The 26074-nt window shown below is 40.1% G+C and overlaps 2 protein-coding genes across 2 annotated transcripts; both read left to right on the top strand.

Annotated features, from left to right (window-relative positions):
• Positions 1-8231: 8231 nt before the first annotated feature.
• On the top strand, positions 8232-9167 carry LOC133764192 (olfactory receptor 4D10). Its single transcript, XM_062197868.1, has one exon. The coding sequence runs from the start codon at positions 8232-8234 to the stop codon at positions 9165-9167; it is 936 nt and encodes a 311-aa protein (XP_062053852.1).
• Positions 9168-16049: 6882 nt separating this feature from the next.
• On the top strand, positions 16050-16985 carry LOC133764191 (olfactory receptor 4D11). Its single transcript, XM_062197867.1, has one exon. It carries the CDS (start codon positions 16050-16052, stop codon positions 16983-16985), a length of 936 nt encoding a protein of 311 aa, XP_062053851.1.
• The last annotated feature ends 9089 nt before the right edge of the window (positions 16986-26074 follow it).

Below are 26074 nucleotides of genomic sequence, written 5' to 3'. Positions count from 1 at the left end.
CGGGTAATGGTTAGTGTTCTAGCTGCTCCTCTTCTGACCCAGCTCTCTGCTAATGGCCTAGGATAGCAGAGGAGGATGGCTCAAGTGCTTGGGCTCCTACATCCATGTGGGAGACCCAGAAGAAGCTCTTGGCTGCTAGCTTCAGATCAGCCCAGCTCCAGCCATTGCGGCCATCTGGGGAATGAACCAATGGATGGAAGACCTCTCTCTCTTCCTCTGCCTCTCTATTACTCTGCCTTTCAAATAAGTAAATAAATAAATCTTTTTTTAAAAGGCATCTAAATCAGAAAAGAAGAAGTCAAATCATCACTGTTTGCAAATGACATATTATATATAGAGAACACCCAAAAGACTGCACCAAAAAGCTGTAATAACAAGCAAATTCAGCAAAATTTCAGTATACAAAGCCAATATACAAAAACCAGTGCATTTTTTATACACCAATAGCAAATCATCTGAAAAAGAAATCAATAGGCCGGTGCCGTGGCTTAACAGGCTAATCCTCCGCCTTGCGGGGCCGGCACACCAGGTTCTAGTCCCGGTTGGGGCGCCGGATTCTATCCCGGTTGCCCCTCTTCCAGGCCAGCTCTCTGCTATGGCCCGGGAAGGCAGTGGAGGATGGCCCAAGTCCTTGGGCCCTGCACCCGCATGTGAGACCAGGAGAAGCACCTGGCTCCTGGCTTCGGATCAGCACGATGAGCCAGCCGCAGCGGCCAATGGAGGGTGAACCAACGGCAAAAAGAAAGACCTTTCTCTCTGTCTCTCTCTCTCTCTCTCACTATCCACTCTGACTGTCAAAAAAAAAAATCAATAAAGTGATCTGATTTCCAATAACTACAAAAAATAGCAAAATTCCTAGGAATACTTTTAACCAAACAGGTGAAACAATTATGCAATGTAAACTGTAAGTCATTGATAAAAGAAATTTAAGAGGGGACCAACATTGTGGTGTAGCTGGTTAAGCTGCCATTTGTGATGCCAGCATCCAAAATGAGCTCCAGTTTGAGTCCCGGCTGCTCCAGCTCCCTGCTAATGCACCTGGGAAGGAAATAGAAGATGGTCCATGTACTTGGACCACGTCACCCACATGGAAGACACAGATGGAGTTCTAGGCTACTGGCCTCAGCATGGTCCAACCTTCACCATTGCAGCCATTTAGAGAGTGAACCAGTGGGTGGAAAATATCTCCCCACCTATTCATCTAACAAGCTATTAATAATAGAATATATAGGAATTCAATTCAATTCCAAAAAAATCTAATTTAAAAATGAACAGATTTAATCAGAAATTTCTCAAAAGAAGATATACAAATGGCCAAACACACATGAAAAAAATACTCAACATGAAAAATCATTGGGGAAATGAAAATCAAAACTATAATGGGATACCATCTCATTCCAGTTAGGCTGTTTATTATCCAAAAAAATAAAAATAAAGTGTTGGCAAGAATGTGGATAAAAGGGAACCGCTGCACACTGTTGGTGGGAATGTAAATTAGTACAGCCATTGTGGAAAGCAGTATGAAAGTTCTTCAAAAAACTAAAAGCAGAAATACCACATAATCCAGCAATCCCACTATTGGGTATAAATGCAAAGGAAATGAAACTCATCTGTTAAAGAGACATCTGCATTTCCATGCTATTGCAGCACTACTCACAATAGCAAAGAAGTTGAAACAATCTGAATGCCTATCCACTGATAAATAAAGGAAATGTACATACACATAATAAAATACTACTCAGAAATGAAAAATGATGAAATCTTGTCATTTTCAACACTATAGATGGAACTGAAGGACATTGTGCTCAGTGAAATACATAAGCTAAGCACAGAAAGACAAGTATCACATGACCTCAGTCATATGGAGTCTAAAAACAAGATTATCTCACACAAGCTTTTAAAAATTATATTTTGGGGGGGCTGGTGCTGTGGCACAGCAGGTAAAGCTGCCGCCTGCTGTGCCAGCATCTCATATGGGTGCTCGTTTGAATCCTAGTTGCTCCACTTCCTATCCAGCTCTCTGTTATAGCCTGGGAAAGCAGTAGAAGATGGCTCAAGTCCTTGGGCCCCTGCACCCATATGGGAGACCCGGAAGAAACTCCTGGGTCCTGACTTCAGATTGGCACAGCTCCGGCCATTGCAGCCAATTAGGGAGTGAACCAGTGGATGGAAGACTTTCTCTCTCTCTCTCTCTCTCTCTCTCTCTCTCTCTCTCTCTCTCCCTCTCCTTCTCTCTAAGTAACTCTGACTTTCAAGTAAATAAATAAATCTGAAAAAAATGTATCTCTTGTGCACTGATTTTATAACCTACAAATTTATTGAATCCACATATCAGTTCTAACAGCTTTTGGGTGGAATTCTTTTCCATGTATAAAATTATGTCATCTTCAAATATGAATATTCTGCTTTCTGCTTTCCCAATTTGGATGCTCTTTATTTCTTTTTCTTCTCTAAATGCTCTTGCTAAGTCTTCCAATTCTATATTGAACAATAGTAGTGAATAATATGGACATCTTTGTCTTGTTAGGATGTGAAAAAAGGGGAACTCTTTTTTTATTAAACTTTTATTTAATGAATATAAATTTCCAAAGTACAGCTTATGGGTTACAATGGCTTCCCCCTCCCAAAACTTCCCTCCCACCCACAACCCTCCCCTTTCCCGCTCCCTCTCCCCTTCCAATCACATCATGATTCATTTTCAATTCTCTTTATATACAGAAGATCAGTTTAGTATATATTAGGTAACGATTTCAACAGTTTGCCCAAAAAGGGGAACTCTTATGCAGTATGGAGATTCCTTTAAAAAAAAATAGAAATAGGCCAGCGCCACGGCTCAATAGGCTAATCCTCCACCTGTGGCACTGGCACCCCAGGTTCTAGTCCCAGTCGGGGCGCCAGATTCTGTCCCGGTTGCTCCTCTTCCAGTCCAGCTCTCTGCTGTGGCCCGGGAAGGCAGTGGAGGATGGCCCAAGTGCTTGGGCCCTGCACCCGCATGTGAGACCGGGAGAAGCACCTGGCTCCTGGCTTCGGATCGATGCAGTGCGCCGACTGCAGTGCGCCAGCCGCAGCAGCCATTGGGGGGTGAACCAACGGAAAAGGAAGACCTTTCTCTCTGTCTCTCTCTCTCTCACTGTTCACTCCGCCTGTCCAAAAAAAAAAAAAAATAGAAATAGAATTTCCATATGATCCAACAATCCCACTAACTAGGTATATGTCCAAAGACATGAAACCATTATAACAAAGAAATAACTATATCTTGATATATATTGCAACACTAGTCAAGTAGCCAGTATGTGAAATCAACCAAATTTTCCAGCTATAGATGAATGGATTGTTTTAAATGTGGTGGGGTGGACATTTGGCTAGTGGATAGGATGTTATTTAGGATACCTGGGATGCCTGCAGCCCATATCTGAGTACCTGAGTTCGTATCCCACCTCTGTTCTCAAATTCAGCTTCATGATAATACAGACTCTGAGAGGCAGCAAGTGATGGCTCAAGTAGTTGTGTCCCTGTCACTCACATGAGAGATCCAGCCTGAGATCCCAGCTCTTAGATTTGCCTGGCCTAGTCATGGTTGTTGCAGTAATTTGGGGAGTGAACCAGAGGAACAAATTCTCTCTCTTTCTCTCTCTCTCTCTCTCTCTCTCTCTCTCTCTCTGTGTGTGTGTGTTTGTGTATCTGTGTGTATGAGTGTGTGTGTACGACTCTGTTTTGAAAATAAATAAATATTTAAAATATATATTAACATTTCATGTCTTGTTAGGCTATATATAGGCTTGCAGAGCTCCTCTTCAGTCTGTTATTTACATAGCTATAAAAATGCTGCTACAAGAAAGATCACATCAGTTCCCACCTTAAAATCTCTGATTTTCTCCCAAAATAAAAGCCAATTCTTAAATGTCCTATGGATCCTCCAAAATCTGACCATGTAAACTATCTCTTAACATCATTTTCTCAATACTTGCCTCCTATTTCAGCTTAAATGCTTTTGTAGAATGTAGCCCCTACTAAAGGTTCCCTATCTCACCAACCTGGCAATTATTTTTTGTTCTGTTCATCCCCTGCATACTATAAACAATTTTATTACTTATTTTTTATTATGTGTATCCTCCAACTATAACACAAGGATAGCAGTTAGGTTTATTTCATTTTTTGCTAAATTTTCAGTGCCTGGAGTATAATGTAAAACATGCTCTTGAGAAAAAAAAAGTTGAGTGAATCATATCTTACACATTTCTGTGTATTTGACATAAATCACAGATGCCAGAGAGCTTACATAGTCATAAAGTCTCTGTCTGACAGGCATGTCATTCCTGCTTCCTGTTCACATACAGATTCTTATGCCAACCTAGCTGTCTCCCGATTGGGAGACTGCATATAAATGGAGTATTGGAAAACAGGAAAAATGCATACTCCCCAAACGTCATCTAAGTTTCTATTTGTGTTGGCACTAGTGATAACACCATGGCGCTATAACCATCCTGTATTTATTTAGAAACTGGACTGGGTACAATGACTTGAGGACTGTTTTCTTCTAGTTTTTGGCAGTCTGATTGAAACTCGTGTATATGATGTCCCCTGAGCCTTGCAAGCTGTGAAAATTGGACTCTTGAAGTCTCCTGGGCATAGCATGTGGCAAGTTTTATGAAGTTCTGATTGAACCATACATAAGGGGATAGATTATCCCTACTGTCTCTAAAGAATTTGGACACCAACCAACATATATCTATATGTGTGAGTTCATACACATGTTTATGTCTTACCAATATTTTTAATAACTCCCATTGAAGCTGCATCACCCATTGAACAAGCATTAACCACTTGACTTCTACTTTCTCATCCAATAATAATCCCTTTGCAATTCTTTCATTAAGCCTAAGGTTGAGGGATTTGGACATAAGATAGGGACACAGTGCAAGAACCTTAAAGAGGTGACTCCTTGAGTATGCCCTTTCTCACCTGAAAATGGAGGAAAGACACTAAGATATTCAATCCTCTAAAGGAGGATTTATCTTCAGAAACAAAGTTTTCAAGAATGCATGTCATCAGCTATTTTGTCCTGTACCTGCAGGATCAAAGGAACTAAGTGCAGCCATTGAACCACTACCTAAGGTTAAGATTATGCATAGCGAAATTGAGATGCTGTTATTCATTATGGTTAACAAATTTGACTTTGATATTTGCAAGGTATACTAAATGCTTCAGAGCCAAGATGGTCATCTCACTACAGACACAATAAAGGTGGGTGTCAAATATTGGGAAGATAGATGATATGTTAAGAGGGATATAAAAATGTAGTCCTTTGGGTGTGAGAAAAGTCATCATGCATTTGTGTGACCTTTGACTTGCTTTATGGTTAGACAACTTCAGACTTAAATAAGTCTAATAAGAGCTTCCAGAGTCCCTTTCTGTCAAATGCTCACCTTCAGACAGATTTTTCCAACTGTCCATGCAATACAAAATTTTCATCTGTACAGACTGAATTTGGGGAAAAGTAAAAACACTTATCTTCTATCCCTCATTTTATTCATCCTTCATTGTACCTATCATAGATCCATAGTACATGAGGGTTCTTCAAAAAGTTCACAGAAAAATAGTATTATGATAATGTGCATTTTCCATGAACTCTTTGAAAACCCTGCCAATTTCACATGAAAAATAGCATTAAAACTAGTATTATCTAATGGCTGGTAGTAAGAACACACTAAACAATTAGTTTTTGTTATTTCCATAAATGATCATGTCATTATATCCCCCATGCCACCCAAATCTACCTCTGATGTCTCACTTTTTTTTTACAGGCAGAGTTAGACAGTGAGAGAGAGAGACAGAGAGAAAGGTCTTCCTTTTCCATTGGTCCACCCTCTAAATGGCTGCTACTGGTGCACTGCGCCAATCCAAAGCCAGGAGCCAGGTGCCTCCTCTCGGTCTCCCATGCGGGTGCAGGGCCCAAGCACTTGGGCCATCCTCCACTGCACTCCCGGGCCAAAGCAGAGAGCTGGACTGGAAGAGGAGCAACCAGGACAGAACCACACCCCAACCAGGACTAGAACCTGGGGTGCCGGTGCTGCAGGCGGAGGATTAGCCAAGTGAGCCGCGGCGCTGGCCATGATGTCTCACTTTTTATCATTCATTTTGTGCCTTAACTCACACAAATCATCCACTCATTTTAAGATTGTAATACATGTTCATTGGCTATGAATATTATAATGCAATAATGAGTATTATATTACATAAATATAGTGATGTCTGACATTTGAAATAATACATAGGCTTTTTTTAAGATTAATTTTATTTATTTGAAAGACAGAGTTAAAGAGAGAGGTAGAGACAGAGAGAGAGGTTTTCCAATCTGCTGGAAGAGGAGCAGCCAGGACTAGAACTGGTGCTCATATGGGATGCCAGTGCTTCAGGCCAGGGTGTTAACCCGCTGCACCACAGCACTAACCTATATAGGCTTTTAAGAAACAGAACCATAAAGAGTGAGAACATGCCAGCTATATGCAAGGAGAGAATGGCAAAAAACAGAAAAGTAAAGAGCTTGATAAAGCTTTATCAGAGTTTTTGCGGATGAATGAAGTTGTGAAGGTGGACAATAATAAGGAGAGCATTCCAAGAAAATGAACACCGATGTGAGCATCACAGCTATAGCCTGGTTTCTCAGGTTTTAAAAGAGTCTAATTAAACAGGGTAATTGAACAATTTGATGTTTGTGCTTCGGATGCCTTGCAGGATACATCCTGTGAGAGGAGAAAGGGTAAAGTAGTTTGAGTTTACTTAAACCAGTTCATTCTATCCTCCTAATAGATCAGGTGGGTGGGTGGGTGGATGGGTGGTGTGTGTGTGTGTGCGCGCACATGTGACAGAGAGAGAGATTATCTACCCACTTGGCAAAGTGTTAAGTGCAAAATCTTACTGAGGCTGGTACACTACAGGTGTGTTGGGTTGAACATATGCATGCTCCAAATTTATCTGAAGACTGTGATTTTTTTCTACAAAACTCATCAGGGATTGTTTTTATGCCACCTTTACCCTAAAATTAAGGTGAAAAAATAATTCTCAACAATTGAGTGCTTAAGTGTTAGTATGTTGTAGCAGGTGGAACTTTGGAGCTCATCAGAACCATATCTGAAGTCCAGGCCTACCACTTATTGCTGCTGTGAGTTTGGGGAAATGACTTTGTCTTTCTGAACATCATTTCTTCATCTGTAGGAAAGAAGAAAACCTTTCTTCATCAGAATACATAAGAGAACCATTCACAAGCCACGTAAAGTCTAGATCTGAAGGCTTCATGGGGCATCCTGACTTCACACTCAGCCCTTCCCAGCTATCTGATGGAGAAGGGAGGAGGAATAGAGCAGAACAAATCAAGCACATCATCAGTTACTTCCTGCCTTTTGCAGAGCCTGAAATTAGGCACCTGGATTCAGATGCGGAGGTCTCTACCCAGTTCCGCAGCCTCTCAAGTGAATCTCCCCATTAGCTCAGATTCCTCCCCCTCCCCGCTGTCTCACACTGACCTCAGGTACCCAGCGTCCACGCCATGCAGTTCAGAGTTGAGGAGCCTGAGTCCCCATAAGTCAGCTCACTTGTAGCAGGTATGAAGGAGATGAAACCAGTGCTCCAGTCTCCAAGTACAGAGCTCACGGCCTCTCTCAGCAGGGAAGTTATTTCTTTTGGGGAAAAACATCACCTTTAAGATTTCTAAAATCTCTATAGGTTCTTGTCAAAATGTATTCTGGCACAGTGCAGAAAACAAGTGTTGAAACAAACTAAGAACCTATAAATGATACTTTTTTCTTCCTTTTAGGGAATCTGGAACATTTTGACTCTCAAATCAGCTTAAGTGACAAGAGGAAATGAAAAGATTTACTTAGAGCAGAAAAAAAAAAAAAACGGGAAAAAATGTTTATTATATTGGAAGTTTCAGAACCAAAGCACCACACTGAACCTTGGTAATGGTATCTTTTTATCACTACTTACCATATTTTATTTCTCAAAATAGTTCTATAGGAAAAGAACAGCTGAATTATTTTGTGTGTGATAATCTTACTTGAACACCAAACTGATTGAAATCTTAAAAATGAGGACAACTCAACAAACTGCAAACATTATTGCTATGTGAGAAAACTTCTGAATTGCATTCTAGGTGCTAGGGCGACAACAAAATAACTCACGACTGCTTTCACATGACATATCCTGAAACGAAAGAGGAAAAAGAATGAATCATGGAGGTAACCAATTCAACCCCAGTAGAAGAATTTGTTTTCCTGGGCCTAAGCCAGAATCAACACGTGAGCGTGGTCTTATTTCTTTTCCTCCTGTTGGTGTACATGACAACCCTGCTGGGGAACCTCCTCATCATGGTCACTGTCACCTGTGAGTCACGCCTCCACACCCCCATGTACTTCCTGCTCCGGAACTTATCTGTTGCCGACATCTGCTTTTCCTCTATCACAGCTCCCAAGGTTCTGGTGGATCTTCTGTCCAAGAGAAAGACCATCTCCTTCAATGGCTGCTTCACTCAGATGTTCTTCTTCCACTTGATTGGAGGGGTGGATGTATTTTCATTGTCAGTGATGGCTTTAGATAGATATGTGGCCATCTCAAAGCCCCTGCACTACGTGACCATCATGAGTAGGGGCCGGTGTGTTGGATTAATAGTTGCTTCCTGGGTAGGGGGCTTTGTCCACTCCATTGTGCAGATCTCCCTGTTGCTCCCACTCCCCTTCTGTGGACCCAATGTCCTTGACACTTTCTACTGCGACGTCCCCCAGGTCCTTAAACTTGCCTGTACAGACATAGTAGTACTTGAACTGCTAATGATTTCCAATAACGGACTGCTCACCACACTGTGGTTTTTCTTACTCCTGGTGTCCTATTTGGTCATACTCTTAATACTAAGGTCTCAGACTGGGGAGGGCAGGAGGAAAGCCATCTCCACCTGCACCTCCCACATCACTGTGGTGACCCTGCACTTTGTGCCCTGCATCTATGTCTATGCCCGGCCCTTCACTGCCCTCCCCACTGATAAGGCCATCTCTGTCACCTTCACTGTCATCTCCCCTCTGCTGAATCCCCTGATCTACACCCTGAGGAACCACGAGATGAAGTCAGCCATGAGGAGGCTCAGAAAAAGACTCGGGCCTTCTGACAGTGAATAGACTGGCCATTCCTTCCCATCACCACCTTTAGAAATGTATACACATTAAATAAACTCTATTTGCTAATTAACTTTTCTGTTTCTACTAAAATGCAAATGACTATCAAAGATTCTGATCAGTCATATAAGTAAAAAGCTGGATTTCCTGTCACAAAGGTAGAAAAATAAAACTGTCAGCAGAAGAGGTTATATCGTTTTTGCAATAAAGCCTTGGAAGAAATAAGGAAAAAGGAAACAGAACCAAAACACACTCAGACATTCCCAGCCCATTCCTGCACTGTTACCAGGAAGATAGCAGAGACACATGTTGGAAAAATGGTACAGCTTGAGCACTGGGATTCCATAAGGTCTTTCACTAAGTACTCACATCCTAATTAAATAAACACATCCGTATCAAGTTCTTTTTCCAATTCTATAATCGGAGCAAATCAAGTAATTATCACCTGAAGATATTTTCATGTAAGTTCCGCACTTCAATGGTTAACAGAAAGTACCTGAGAACTAACACAGCTTGAGTTAAAATATAGACTTCTGTGACCTTGAGCAAAGACCATACCTGACCCTCTGAGCCACAGACTCATTGACCACCTGTCCAACGCATTCCCTCAGCAGCACTTAAAGCCTCTAGCACAACTCTCAGGAACCTCCTTGGAATAGCCTGTTCTGTTTCTTCCTATCTTTCTGGGTTAGAATTATGCTTTGTTTATTGTTGCATCTCCTTCACCTGGCACAAGTGGAATACAGTAAACACTACTAAAATACATTGAGTTATAACACTCAATGAATTAACACTGCCCATCACTTCTCTTAAAATCTTCAGAGGGTATGTTTAATGAAACAGCCAATTCAAGGTGAGAGTTGTCACCAGCAGGTTAAGACATCACTTGATGTGCAGAATCCCTAACTGGAGGGCTGGTTCAAGTCCTGACTACTTTGCTTCCAGTCCACCTTCCTGCTAACGCATACTGGGATGCATCAGATAATGACCCAAGTGTTTGGGTCCCCGCATCACACATGGGAAACTTGGATGAAATTTCAGGCTGATGGCTTCAGCTTGCCACAGCCCTGGTTACTGCAGGCATTTGTGAAGTGAACCAGCTGACGGAAGATTTTCTCTCTATCGCTCTCACTCTCACTGTGTGTGTGTGTGTGTGTTTGTATGTCTCCCCCAGCCCAAACCCCTGTTACTGTGACTTTCCAGTAGGTGAAAATAAACAAACATTTTAAATAAAAAATAACCAAGTTTCCTTGGAGAAATGGGCAACACCAGGGCTGGGACAGGGAATATTCTACATGAGTCTGTGGCATCTTCTAATGCCAAAAAGCAGAGAAACACTCAAAAAATTAAATCACTGAGGGTCTATCAAAGGGACACAGGATACAACCAAAAGAGTTCCTAATGCCTAAGCAGCTCATGTTAAGAGCCTCAGGTGGTCACTGACATCTTACGTAAGAGTGTTAATAGTTAAATTAACAACAGGAGTCACTGTACACTCACTAACTCCCCATGCAGGAGCTCTGTCCACAATGAGTTGTATTATGAGAGTTAACTGTAAAATGTGTTCTCAAACATGTTTTGTGTGTGTGTGTGTGTGTGCAAATTGTTGAAATCTTTGCTTAGTATAGAGTTGGTCTTCTGTGTATAAGTTGATTGAAAATGGATCTTAATGGAGAATGGGACTGGGAGTTGGAAAGGGAGGAGGTGGAGGGGAGGGAGTGTGGGTAGGAGGGGAGGTATGGTGGGAAGAATCACTATATCCCTCAAGTTGTACTTATAAAATTTGTATTCCTTAACTAAAAGGTTTCTTTGGGGAACAAAAGAATCTGTGAGTATTAAACTCCTGACAGGTGGTAGGAGCTCCATAACTAGTAGTGACTGCAATGATGAGGGTTAGTCTGTGCTAACAGCCACTCTGCAATGTAACAATTATGTTTCATTAATTACGTGGCTGACTCTTCAGACTGTCAACATGGACTTAACTCATAGAGATGTTACATTTTCTCAATTAAACTAATAACTTTAAAAAAAAGGAGTTCCTATGGCCAGAGCTGGAACAATTCACATCACAAAATATATAAGGTAGTGTTCGATTATCACCAAAGTATAAATTAAATATTCATGAGTCCATGTTCATATAAATGATTGAATAAATAATTAAATGGAGGATAATATATAAGTCTCACATACAAAGGAATTTCAAATAACAGAGTTTTCCCCCTCAAACACATGAAGCATAACTCCAAATTCTTAAGATTTAGTTGTGAATAATAGTCTACTCCTAAAGGGTACAATATGGAACTGGAGGGAGAAAAACTTGGAGAAACATAATGAAGACTACCTTGGTCATGTGTTCAAAGTTTGTATCATCAATGATAAATATAGTAAAGGCCTGGACCCTTTGATATGATGTGATGAAAATGATACTTTACTACTGTATTCTTTCTCCTAACAACCTGCAACCTCTGACTATTGTGAGAAAATCATCAGACTAACCAAAAGTAAGGGACATTCTATAAAATATCCTCCCAGGACTCCTTAAACTGTAAAAGTTGTCAAAAACAAAGGAATTCTGAGAAATTGTCTGAGTTGAGAGGAGCCTCAAAGTGTATATGTCTCAGTAACTTCTTAATTATTCCCAATGAAACTATCTCACCATCAGAAGAATTTCTCCACAGCCACATCCAATTATAACCCTTCTGATATTCTCACACTCATTCTGGGATTAAAGAATTGATAAATGTGATGGGGCACTGTGAATCAGTGTGGAGGAGTCAACACACAGTAACCCTTCATCTGCCCTTTGCCACATCAAGATAGAAGACACTGAAGTCAATGGTCTTAAGAGGGAGTTCAATAGGATTTTCTGATTCCCAAGGTTTGTGTGAATTTTATTTAACACGCTGAAGTTCTTGAAAGAAGGCTGGAGACTTTAGGTAAGAGACGTAACTCCATGTGAGCATTTGTGCTATGACGTCTGGGTGTCTATAACACAAAAACGAAAATAAAATTGAAAGCCCGTAGAAATCAATAAGATTCATAAATGCATTTTCACTACAAATAATATAAGATGTACACAAGATGCTGAATTCCAGGTAGAACATTTAGTAACAGCACAGATTAGAAACATCAGCAAAGAGGAGATTGTGAGATGTCAAACATAAAGATGAGGCCAGCTTGGAACTGAAGAAAAGGCAACTTTCGTTTCAGGAGATCTCTTAAATTATACACAGAAAAGTGGTTTCAGATTTCCTTCCTAAATTTTTCAGACTAAAATCAACAGATGTAATTCTCGCTCTAAATTTAGCTTATATTTTATCTGAGAGACAGAGAGAGGAAGACATAAAAAAAAGAGAGAGAGAGAGCTCCCAAACACATTTTATTCCCCCAAATGCCAGAAGCCAGGAACTCAATCCGTATCTCCCAACGTGGATGGCAGGGATTCAAGTACTTGAGCATAACCTAAGTGTGCTCATCAGCAGGAAGCTGGGGCTGGGAGTGAAGCTGGAACTCAAACCCAGGCATTCTGATATGGGACGCAGGTGTCCTAACAGGCACCAAATTCCTGCCCCCTTATCCTAAATTTAAATATAGGGAGAAAATGTGATATTTTAAACCCTCGGAAATATTTTAAAAAACTAGTATAATGAATTCTTACATATCCTTGTTTAGATTTACCAAAAAAGAAATGAAATCTTACAGCAATGATTTTCTTTCCTGTCTTTCCATGCTTTCATGTTCACACCCTTTCTTTCCAGCCAAACTTCCCATATTCTTGAGCAATTTTCATATACTCAGATGATTCTCTAAATCCAGAGCACCATTTATTCCCATTTCCATGTGCTCCAACTATACATGTCACGTCCTCCATCGTCCTTTTGTCACTCACAGCTCTTCATCTGTCGTTAGATGGTCTCCATCACTCCCATGTGACACTCAGATTTCAATTTTTTTCCCATATGTTTGAATTTTATTCCTTTCTCTCAGATAACCTAAAACTCTGCCAAAGCTCCATCACTATTTTCTAAATAATTAGATAGATCAAAAAATAGCATAAAGATGAACCAGAAGCTGGAGGAAGTTGTCAGTGAGTTTGCAAACATGAGACCGATTCCTTTCTAACACACAGGCTTGGCCCCGGGGACTAAGGCTTTGCCTGCCTTCTACCCTTTCGTGTAGACCAGGTGTGCTGTTTACATGGGGTGGGTAGAGGGATGTTTCTCTGTGGAGGACTTTATAACTAAGTTTGTTCTCAATGTCTCTACTGAGTTGGTGTTTTCTGGTGATCATTTTCTCTCTCTTGAAGCTATACAGGACTGATAGCTCAGCTTCCATTCGATTCAATATATTCTATTTACTGATGACCCTCTACTGTTAAGGTTACTCACCTTAATTCTAATCATAACCAGTAACTAGCCTGTATACAGAGACCTGTACACCTGTTAATTCACCTTAACTTTGTAACTTCCTTATGAGTTGGGTATTATTATTATCCCCATTCCACAAATGCAGAAGTAGAGATTCAGTGTGGTCGTACACTTGCCCAAATCACCCCATGGAGAAACTTTTTAGTTTTCCATGACCATTGGACAAAAATGCAAACAGATGAAAGAAAAGAAGGGAAGGTTCTCGGGTGTAAAGAAATACCTTCATGTGTACTGGAAAACTCACCCTAAACACGAAAAGACTGAGACTTTCACTCGCCTTTTGTTTCTTATTATGGGGAAAAGACAGATAAACTGGAAAGAAAGAAATTGAGGTCCACTTCAAGTATTCGTGAAAAACAGAAGGGAATTCAAAAGCAACACAATTATACGGTAAGAATATGCTTAACTCTGAAAGAAGCTGCCAAACGGTTTTCAATGTACCTGCACTCCAGTTTTTCTAACACTTTGCCCACTCTTGATATATCATCTTTTTTATTTTAATCATTCTAATAAGTGTATACTGCTGTTGTAAGCAGAGAAAACTTTGTCAAGTTGAAGAGCATAAGTCAATCATCACACTGTGTGCTGTTTTTAATTTACACGATGATATAATTTACCCTGTGGTTTCACTTAGGTTTCCTCTGTGATAGATGACATTCCCATCTTTCCCATGTGTCTGCTTTCAATCCCTATATCTTTTTGTTGAAAAATATGTTAGAATCACTTATCTGTATTTTTAAGTGGGTCACTTGTTTTCTTATGAGTGATTTTTTTAAGGTTATAGTTAGTCCACACTTAGCCTTCTACTCAAGACAATATAAACACATGTCCATGCGAAGACATGCACACAAATATTTGTAGCAGCTTGATGTGTAGTAGTTAAATACTGGAAAAACCCCAAATGTTCATCAACAAGTGAATGAATGAACAAACTGACTGGCGGATATAATAAAAAGGAACAAAATAGTAATATACTAAAAGAAGCTGCACAAAAAGAGAGTAGATAATAGTGAGAGTCCATTTGTAGAAAATTCTAGGAAATACAATCTAAAGTGTAATGACATAAAACACATTAGCAGTTGCCTGAAGAAGGAGGGGTAGGGGGCTAGATTACAAAAGTCATACGGTCACTTTTGGTGTTAACCATGTGCACAATCTTAACAATGGTGACAGTGTCATGAATATGCTCTTACGTCAAAACTTAGCAAAGTGTGCAGACTTTCATATGTTGATGATAGCACTACATAAATTAATTTCTAAGGAAAAAAAAACTGGAACAATGGCAGAAGAGAAGCTCAAGTCATCCTTATATTTCCATAGCTGAGGAGTTCTTCATCATCAGGGGTTTAGGTTTTAATGTAAAGGAAGAAACAAAGAAGTTCTTTAAAGAAGGCTAGAGCCATAATAGATATGAATCGTATGGCTTTAAAGCTTTCTAATTTTTGTGGAATCAAATTTCTTACTTATAAAAGGGGATAGTGTTTCTACAGAATTCCATCCAAAGGGACGATTTAGCAAACAGGAATTCTTGGAACCGCTTAAATGGAGTTTCCTGTCTGGAAAGGAAAAAATGCAACCTGTAGGACATAAAGAGTTCTAGTCACACCAAGCAGACACTATGTTATCCACACAGAAACTGTTTTTACATCTCATACCACAAAAGTCTCTTTCTGAAAATTGAGCACTCATCTCTGTTTACCTTAAAATCTTAGAAATTATTTGAAGGGGCTTCAAAAACTTCATGGAGCGGTGGGCATTTAGTGCAGTGGTTACAATGCCATGTGGGATACCTGCATCCAATATTGGTACACCTTGGGTTTGATTCCCACCTCTGCTCCCAATTCCAGGTTCCTGCTAACGTGCACCTTCGGAGGCAGCAGGTGAAGGCTCAAGTTCTTGGGCTCCTGCCATCCACATGAGAGATCAGGATGGAGTTCCAAGCTCCCAGCTTTGACCTGGCCCAGCCCTTGCTGTTGCAGGCATTTGGGGAGTGAACCAGCAGATGCAAGTGGTTTCATTCTCTCTTTCTCTCTCTCTCTACCCCATTCTTTCAAATAAAATTTTTGAAAATAAATACATTTTTAAAGGCCAAGGAAAATTGAATTAAAAGGTAAGTTTACTTTGGTGTAAAACTTTATGAAATCTGCATAGTTTTTCATAACATTCATTTTCCATAAGTTTTTAAAGACCTCCTCATATATCTAGAACATTATTTTTATGCATGTTCTTAAATATTTCCAGAAGAAAGAATAATTAAATACTTGTGTGATAAGATATCATCTTGAACGCATTAGCAATAACCTCAGAATTATAACTCATATGTTCATAACACCTCTTGAGTTCTCAGACCTAACACGTGATTCTACAAACATGAATCTTAGTAAAGGAGAGTAAACACTTTATGAAATAATACTAATAATTTTTTCCAAGGTATACAAGGAAGAAGGAGAATGAGCCAATGGAGTTGGGAAATGGCACAAGAATAAACGAATTTATATTTCTGGGACTTACTCAGTCCCAAGACCTGAGCTTGGTCTTATTTCTTTTTTTATGTTTGGTATATTTGACAACTGTGCTGGGAAACCTTCTCATTATGGTCACCGTGACCTGTGAATCTCGCCTTCACACCCCCATGTACTTCCTGCTCCGAAATCTAGCTGTCCTTGACATCTGCTTCTCCTCCATTACTGCTCCTAAAGTCTTGGTGGACCTTATGTCAAAGAAAAAGACCATCTCCTATACAAACTGCATGGTGCAGGTGTTTCTATTCCACCTCCTGGGCGGGGCAGACATTTTCTCTCTCTCTGTGATGGCGTTTGACCGTTACATGGCCATCTCCAAGCCCCTGCACTATGTGACCATCATGAGCATCAGACGATGCACTGCCCTCATCGCAGCCTCTTGGGTGGCAGGCTTTGTCCATTCCATTGTGCAGATCTCCCTGTTGCTCCCACTCCCCTTCTGTGGACCCAATGTCCTTGACACTTTCTACTGCGATGTCCCCCAGGTCCTCAAACTTGCCTGCACTGACACCTTCACCCTTGAGCTTTTGATGATTTCGAACAATGGCCTGGTCACCACCCTTTGGTTTATCTTCTTGCTTGTGTCCTACACAGTAATCCTAATGATTCTGAGGTCTCAAGCAGGAGATGGCAGGAGGAAAGCCATCTCCACCTGCACCTCCCACATCACTGTGGTGACCCTGCACTTTGTGCCCTGCATCTATGTCTATGCCCGGCCCTTCACTGCCCTCCCCACTGATAAGGCCATCTCTGTCACCTTCACTGTCATCTCCCCTCTGCTGAATCCCCTGATCTATACCCTGAGGAACCACGAGATGAAGTCAGCCATGAGAAGACTGAAAAGAAGACTTTTTCCTGCTGAAAGGGAATAAAAAAAAAAATGATCCCAAACTCTTCCTCAATAAGAATGGTTTTAATTATTTTTCCATAGATTAATATTTATATACTCAAATACATTGTCAATAAGCTAACTACACTTACTACATAACCATTTATTTTCCTATTAAGTTATTAGGTAACTAATAACTCAAGCCTCTCTTCAACATAACATAACCAGTGTTACAGAATTGAGTTGAATGATACATTTCCTATCAGTATGTTGGCTTTAACATTTAATATGATCATCTTAACAGTTAAGGTGGCATTTATACCTCTGATTTTAATGGGTCTGGAGTTCCATGACAAGTCTTTAGGCTGTGACCTTAGAAGTAAGTCTGTAGGATTGTATGTAAAACTATACAGCTTTACAGTTATAGACTACTTCCTCCCTCTCTTATTCCTCCTCTTATTTTTTACTGGGATCTTTTTCCAGTTGGCTCAATATACATATGATTAACTCGATGTTACCTAAAGAATTCAACACATAGTATGAAGATGAGAAAATAAAAAGAAAGAAAGAAAACAAAGGGGAAAAAAAAGGAAATACAAAATAAAAAGTAACAATAATAAACTGTCCCTCCACAGTCAGGACAGATTTCAAGTCATTGATTCTAAAAGTGTCAATTTCACTTCTGTAACTTTCATTTTAGGAGTGCTATTAATTCTCACAGATCAGGGAGAACATGGTATTTGTCTCTTTGGGACTGGGTTATTTCACTAAGTATGAAGTTTTCCAGATTGATCCATTTTGTTGCAAAAGACCAGATTTCATTTTTTTTACTGCTGTGTAGTATTCCATAGTGTACATATCTCACAATTTCTTTATCCACTCTTCAGCTGATAGATATTTAAGTTGATTCTATGTCTTAGCTATTGTGAATTGAGCTGCAATAAACATGAAGGTGCAGACAGCTCTTTTGTTTACTGATTTTATTTCCCTTGGGTAAATTTCCAGGGGTTGGATGGCTGGGTTGTATGGTAGGTCTATATTCAGATTTTTGAGGTATCTCCATATCGTCTTCCATAGTGGCTTTCCCAATTTACATTCTCACCAACAGTAGGTTAGGGTGCTCTTTTCCCCACATCCTCTCCAGCATTTGTTGTTTGTTGATTTCTGTATGAGGGCCACTGTAACTGGGGTGAGGTAAAATATCATTGTGGTTTTGATTTGCATTTCTCTGACGGCTAGAGATCCTGAACATTTTTTCATGTGTCTGTTGGCCATTTGGATTTCCTCTTTTGAAAAATGTCTGTTTAAGTTCTTGGCCCATCTCTTAACTGGGTTGTTTGTTTTGTTATTGTGGAGTTTCCTGATCTCTTTGTAGATTCTGGTTATTAATCCTTTATCAGTTGCATAGTTTGTAAATAATTTCTCCCATTCTGTCAGTTGTGTCTTCACTTTCCTATTTCTTTTGCTGTACAGAAGCTTTTCAATTTGAAGTAACCCCATTTGTTCATTTTGGCTTTGACTACCTGTACCTCTGGAGTCTTTTCCAGAAATTCTTTGTTTGTGCCAGTGTCTTGCAGTTTCCCCAATGTTCTCCATTAATTTGATGGTGTTGTGGCGTAGATTTAGATCTTTAATCCATGTTGAGTGGATTTTTCTGTAAGGTGTAAGGTAGGGGTCTTGCTTCCCACTCCTACATGTGGACATCCAGTTTTCCCAGCACCATTTGTTGAAGAGACTGTCCCTGCTGCAGGGATTGGTTTTAGCTCCTTTGTCAAATTTAAGTTGGTTGTAAATGTTTGGATTGATTTCTGGGGTTTCTATTCTGTTACATTTTTCTAAACATCTGTTTTTGTACCAGTACCAGGCTGTTTTGATTATAATTGACTTGTAGTATGTCTTGAAGTCTGGTATTGTGATGCCTCCGGCTTTGTTTATGTTATATAAAATTGTTTTAGCTATTCAAGGTCTCCTGTTCTTCCACATGAATTTCAGCATCATTTTTTCTAGATCTGAGAAGAATGCCTTTGGTATTTTCATTGGTATAGCATTGATCATGTTAAATGTTAAAGTCAACATATAGATAGGTTCAAGTGTAAAAGTGATCATATAATAACATCAAGTGCCCAGTAATAATAATAGATAGAATTAAAAAGGAGGAAAAGTCCAATATGGGAAGCAGACCACAAAGCAGACTCCTAGAATGACATTCTCTGTAAATAGCACTCTGACCTCAGAATCAATCCCTAAGGCTTCCTGGTCTGGCTGAAAGGCCTGTGAGAGCATTTCAGGCATGGAAAACCAAGACTCTGTGGCAAAAAATACCCTACACAGAGGATCTCTGTGAGACCTTAGTGGAAAAAAAGGGCCATCAAAGAAGGAGGTACTTTTCCCTGAAGGGAAGAGAGAACATCCACTTTGCTTATGCCCGTATTCAAATACTGATGGAATCTATGGTCACAAAAGGCTTCCATAGCCTTGGCAGCCCATGGCAAGAGCCTCAGCTGATCGCTGACATCATAAATAAGAGTGGTAATTGTTAAAAGAACAACAGAAGTCTCTGTGCACCTGCTCCCCATGTAGGACCTCCGTCCTTTATGAGTTGTACTATGAGAATTGACTGCAACTCTTGTTCTCAAACTGTACTCTATATGTTGTGTGTGGGGGAGTGCAAACTGTTGAAATCTGTGCTTAACATGGAGTTGGTCCTCTGTATATCAAACTAAAGGTGAACCATAGTGAAGATGAGATGGGGGAGAGTGGGGAGGTGAGGTGGGAGTCAGGGTGGATGAGTGGGTATGGGGGAAAGGGCCACTGTATTCCTAAAGTTGTACTTATGAGAGATGCATTTATTAAATAAAGACTTAAAAAATGCATTTCTGTTAAAACACCAAGATAACAACATGTCAATAAAGAAAATTATATGGCAGCCTAAAAGGATGATCCAATCTTTTCTACAAGCTAAGAAAATAAAAGCCTAGAGAGATAAAGTGATCTGTACTAAAGTCTTATAGCAAGTTAATTACAGAGACACCTTCATAAACCCAACCCATTGTTCTATCGCCACATAAATGTGATATATTATAGTGTGGGGCCTGTCTATACTAAAGTATTATCTTTTCCTAAAGGTTCATAGTCAATGCCTCTGTTTACACAATATGAGTAGATGTGGCCTATCACAAATTAAGAAATTTTTCTCTTGATTAAATTGTTATAGGATCTTCAGCTACCAAAAACTTTACAAGTGAATAATGCTTTTCTTCCCTTATCCCTGTCAGGAATGAAGCTTGAGCAAATTTCTTATACTTGTTTAAAGGTATTGATCTTAATGCAGATCTGCACATGCCAGATCTACATTCTCATGGTGATTTTATACAAGAGCAGAACCTTAGGGACACTCAAAGATGGGCCAACTTATTCCTACTTCCCAAGAACTGATTTTCCAGTTGCAGCCTTACATGAGTCAATTTTGGCTTGGATTCTCCACTAAAAATTCACATTTTTCCCTCTGGGGGTGGTGGTAGGAGAGCAATAGAGAAAGTATTAAAGAAGATAAAAACTTTAATCAGTTTTCTTTTTTGAAAAAATATTTTTATTTATTTATTTGAGAGGTAGAGTTACAGACAGTGAGAGGGAGAGACTCCTCAAATGGCTGCAATGACCAGAGCTGTGCCGATCTGAAGCCAGGAGCCTCCTCCAGGTCCCTGATATGGGTGCAAAGACCCAAGGACTTGGGCCATCTTCTACTGCTTTCTCAGGCCACAGCAGAGAACCAGATTGGAAGAGGAGCAGCGGGGACTAGAGCCAGCACAAATATGGGATGCCAGCACCGCAGGGGGAGAATTAACCCACCACACCAGGGTGCCGGTCCCTCCATCTGTTTTCAAACTGTTTTTGTAAAGAGGCAGCTTGGACTACAGTCACAGTGTGGAAACGCAGTAAAACACAGTAGCTGAAAGTACTAACTTCAGGGTCATACAATCCAAATCCCTTTTTTTTAACTTTCATTTAATAAATATAAATTTCCAAAGTACAACTTTGGATTATAGTGGCTTTTCCCCCTATAGCCTCCCTCCCACCCACAACCATCCCATCTCCCACTCCCTCTCCCAACCCATTCTTCAAAATTCATTATCAATTATCTTTATATACAGAAGATCTACTTAGTATTTACTAAGTAAAGATTTCAACAGTTTGCACCCACACAGACACGCAAAGTATAGAGTACTGTTTTAGTAGTAGTTTTACTGTTAATTCACATAGTTCAACACATTAAGGACAGAGATCCTACATGGGGAATAAGTGCACAGTGACTCCTGTGTTGATTTAACAAGTGACACTCTTACTTATGACGTCAGTAATCATCTGAGGCTCTTGTCATGAGCTGCCAAGGCTATGGAAGCCACTTGAGTTCACCAACTCCGATCTTATTTAGACAAGGCCATAGTCAAAGTGGAAGTTCTTTCCTCCCTTCAGAGAAAGGTACCTTCTTCTTTGATGGCCCATTCCTTTCACTGGGATCTCACTCACAGAGATCTTTCACTTAGGTCAATTATTTTTTTTGCCACAGTGTCTCAGATTTCCATGCCTGAGAAACTCTCATGGGCTTTTTATCCAGATCTGAATGTCTTAAGGGCTGATTCTGAGGCCAGAGTGCTGTTTAGGACATCTGCCATTCTATGAGTCTGCTCTGTATCCTGCTTCCCATGTTGGATCGTTCTCTCCTTTTTAATTCTATCAGTTAGTATTAGCAGACACTAGTCTTGTTTATGTGATCCCTTTGACACTTAATCCTATCATTATGATCAATTATGAACTGAAACTGATCACTTTGACTAGTGAGATGGCATTAGTACATGCTGCCTTGGTGGGATTGTATTGGAATCCCCTGGCACGTTTCTAACTCTACCATTAGGAATAAGTCTGAGTGAGCATGTGACAAACTGTACATCTCCTCCCTCTCTTTTGTGCCATGCCCCATTTGTGTAATCATGAGTAAGTTATTTCATCTCTCCAGAGGTCACAGTTCATTTACACAAAGGTACTTAGAATATTCATCCATGGAGTCATTGTAAAGGTTAAAATGAGATAGCACGTGTGAAATATAAACCACCTAACAGACAATAAATGCTCGATGAAAGGCAAATGTCACTATTCATATCACCAGTACAGGTTGGCCTATCACACCTCTATCCCCCATTGGCCTCTTATACCCTTCCTCTTTAAGGCACCTACTCCTCATTACTAGAGAAAAAACTGGTAAAGTAGAAAATATTGCAATTCCCATAAAATTCCAACCATCTTATCATCTTAAAATTTCCATCATTAAAACATTACCATAGGCTTGCTTGTTATATATAAAGCTTAAAAAGTCACCCTGAAACTGATGGCAGATGTAGCACAAGAGAGATTCATACCAAAAGAAAATAATTGGTCAAGGACAAACACTGGCTCTGAAAGGAGCTATCAGAGATCAGACAATGAAGACCAGACCAGCAGGACCAGAAAGAGAGCCTAGAGAGCTCGCCAAGGCACTGCTGAAGACAAACTTCACTGATGCCTTGAATCTGACCTGGCCCCCTAAACTTTCATTGTGCTTATGCACAAATGCCTATCATATCTTGTCACCTGATTAAAATTCTAACTCTTCACAATTATTAACTTATTTTTCCAACCATGGAAATTTTATAGACAATCACACTTGTCAAGTCACTATGCATACATAGGTCCTGCTACTTTTGCCCAAGTAGCAATGCTCTCAAGAGTTCTTCGGCTTTTTGTATGAAATTGCTTGTGAAAAGTCAACACCACAAACTATTTAATAGGCAAATGTGTACTTTCCTTTCCTTCCTGTCTCATGGATTACTCAAATAAATTTTTTTATCTCTTAGCCAAAAGCAGATGTCACCAAAGACTTATGGCATCTGAATCATTGTATCTCAGAAGTTTAATCACAAGGGAGCAAACCCAAGGACCCCTGCCACTTCACTGTACCTGATGACTTCTTCAAACCATGTCTAAATACACACTAACTCAGAAAAGCACTAACTCAGAAATGAGAAAGCATGGTATATCATCACACATTTACCTGGATGACATAATATCCTGAGCTGCATTTTTTCCACTTAAATCCGGTTTTTACCCACTTTTTGAGGTATAATTGACTAATATAAGTTGCATCTATTTATGGTATACAAAGTGATGCTTGATATATGTAAATATTGTGAAATGATTAATTTTTTATGTTTTTTTATTTTTTTAACTTTTATTTAATGAATATAAATTTCCAGTGTACAGCTTATGGATTACAATGGCTTCCCCCTCCCACAACTTCCCTCCCACCCGCAACCCTCCCCTCTCCCGCTCCCTCTCGCCTTCCATTCACATCAAGATTCATTTTCAATTCTCTTTATATACAGAAGATCAATTTAGTATAAAGATTGCAACAGTTTGCACCTACATAGAAACACAAAGTGAAACATACTGTTTGAGTACTAGTTATAGCATTAAATCAAAATGTACAGCACATTAAGGACAGAGATCCCACATGAGGAGCAAGTGCACAGTGACTCCTGTTGTTGACCCAACAAATTGACACTCTAGTTTATGGCGCCAGTAACCACCCTAGGCTGTCGTCATGAGTTGCCAAGGCTATGGAAGCCTTCCAAGTTTGCCAACTCTGATCATATTTAGACAAGGTCATAAAAGACAGAGTGAGGATAGTAACCAATGATCCTAAGAGTGGCATTTACCAGGTCTGAACAATTATACAGCATTAAGTGGGGAAGAGGACCATCAGTACACACAGGTTGGGAGTAGAGCCATTGGTGGTAGAGTAGAGATTATGATTACAAAGGAATGAGGTCCAAGTGCGCTAGACAGGGTCTAGAACAAAGGACAGAGTCAATATTAGAGGAGCTAAGAAAGTTGCTGTCTAAGCTACAATTAAGTTTTCTGATTGAGAGGCAAATAGAACCTGACAGAAGGGGCTTGATAATAATCTGGTGGGCTTTAGGCCTTGTAAGTTAAGAGGCCCAGACCTATCTATCTCTTCACATGGGGTACATCCTAAGGGAGGTGTGAACCTCCTTGGGAAGGCACTCTGTTGACTTTCATTACTTAGCTGGCCTGGGAGGAGAGCTGGCCAGGTAAAGGCAGGGGGCATCTCTAACAAGAAATTTACAGTTCTGCCTGCAATGTTGCTGACCCTACTTGGCCGTCCCCTCAGCTGCAGTGGTCACTTTGGAAGCTGGGCTGAGTGAAGGGCTTTTCAGCTTAGAGCCAGTAAGATCTGTGGCTCTGACCTGGGCATCCTTCGACTCCAGGGCAGGTCCATTTCCAGTGATCCAACTCTTGGCAGAGCTGCCAGGGCTCTGTTGCTAAGAACCATAGAAGAGTCAACATATTTCTTTCAAATTACTCTTTGGTACATATGTTCCCTGTATCAAACATGTTAATGGTAAACATCTCATTAAAAAATAAAATAAAACAATTATAAAGTAATGAGATTAATGAGCTTCAAGAACTATCACCTCTCTACCTCTTCAGATTATAGGTGAATTGTAGATCTCAGAGATGTAAGATTAAATAATTGCATAGGGGCAATAATGTTGATTCAAACAGAAGTTACATATATGTATCTACACAGTCCAGTCTCTGAGACCTGCCCTGAGAGAAGCCACCAAGCAATCATTTTTTCATTGTTATCTTTTTATTTATTTAAGTTTCATTTTCCTGTTGACTGCAGGCAAAATGACTTTGGTCAAGAGAAAGACTGCATAGCCCTTTGAGTGATTTAACATAACACTTTCTTCCTGAGTCAAAGAGGAAAATGCAGTCTCTCGTGTGCTTCCTCTAGAGGAAAGGATATGTCCTGAAAGTACACTGGGGCCTCTGCACGGATGTGTGAAATGGGACGGACAGGAGACAGGGTGGGGGAGGGGGTAACTCGGTGACATTTTAATGACTCCCACAGGAACTTCATTGCATTTGCCATTTAGCTTCCATGTGCAAACCCAACAATATTCCCTTCGCTAATTCCTATATTGGGATTATAGCTGAGTGACTAAGACAGTTGGACAAGCCACGGTAAGGCAGAATTGAAGAGTCAGAACAATGTGATTCCCTGAGGTTGTCTTTTTCCATCTGAAGCACAAAGATAACAAAATCACTAGCATTAAGGTAGGCTTCATTTTAAGCACAGAATTTCTCAGTACCTACTACTTCCGCAGTGCAGGTGGGGCACTATATGAGGATCAATTTCCCACTTGGAGATTAAACCAACCATTAGTGTTAGTGTGTGTGAACTTCTTAGACTGAAAAGCTGCTACTGGTGATTTTTCAAAAAAGCTACAAGTGCATATTTTGTTTTCATGAAAGCCAATACTCTTTATGATGCAAAGAAAAGGGGTAGCTTTTTAATATTTAGAAGAGGGAAAGTGTAGCTTAGAAAACAGAGAAATATCCGTTGGCTCTAGGGGATGTGGCTGCATGTTACTTGACAGGTTATTGAGGTATAGAATGTTTTGGAGGTAGTTGTGAAGGTGCTGATACCAGGAGGGCAACTGCCTTGGAAAATAGCATGTAAGAACAGTGATTCCTAGGTTCCAGATGAGCATTCTGGTCATCTGTGTTTCTTGGCTGGGAATAAAAGTTTGGGGGTTTTGAGTGAGTTGTTCTACTGACCAGTTTATCCATGCCCTCAATTGCCACTGCATAACAAATACTGTCTCAAAAACTTGTAGGATTTTGATTAAGAGCAGAGGGTTTTTAAAACTGAGAAAGAGAAAATGGTGACATGACGGTCATCCTACAAAGTCAACTCAGTGAGGCACAGTTTGCTCAGTGGGGTGCTGGAGACCCCTCAGTTTGCAGGCTTTGTCTAAATATTTGATAAGATTGTTTCCAAAGGCTGGTACCCTTTAGGGTAATTTCTAGGAAATTCTTGTGATTCTTATTTTGACCTTGCAAAGGTAGAATCAATTTGTATTTCTTTAACCATTTGCCTAACTCTCTGGCTGCTGTGCATGTAGTTCAATGCAATGTGCATAATCCTACACTTTAAAGGTATTTTTCCCATTCTGTAAAAAGACACCATCCACAGGGACCCACAGATCCATTGTTTTCAAGGGGAAT

Source organism: Lepus europaeus, chromosome 7 (assembly GCF_033115175.1).
Source record: "Lepus europaeus isolate LE1 chromosome 7, mLepTim1.pri, whole genome shotgun sequence".
NCBI classification, from domain to species: Eukaryota; Metazoa; Chordata; class Mammalia; order Lagomorpha; family Leporidae; genus Lepus; species Lepus europaeus.
Note: the sequence above shows the minus strand (reverse complement) of the source record. Positions and strands in the feature narration are given on the sequence as shown.

What these genes read in the sequence shown, in the direction of transcription:
- LOC133764192 (XM_062197868.1), top strand. Translation starts at nt 8,232, where the DNA reads ATGGAGGTAACCAATTCAACCCCAGTAGAAGAATTTGTTTTCCTGGGC.
- LOC133764191 (XM_062197867.1), top strand. Translation starts at nt 16,050, where the DNA reads ATGGAGTTGGGAAATGGCACAAGAATAAACGAATTTATATTTCTGGGA.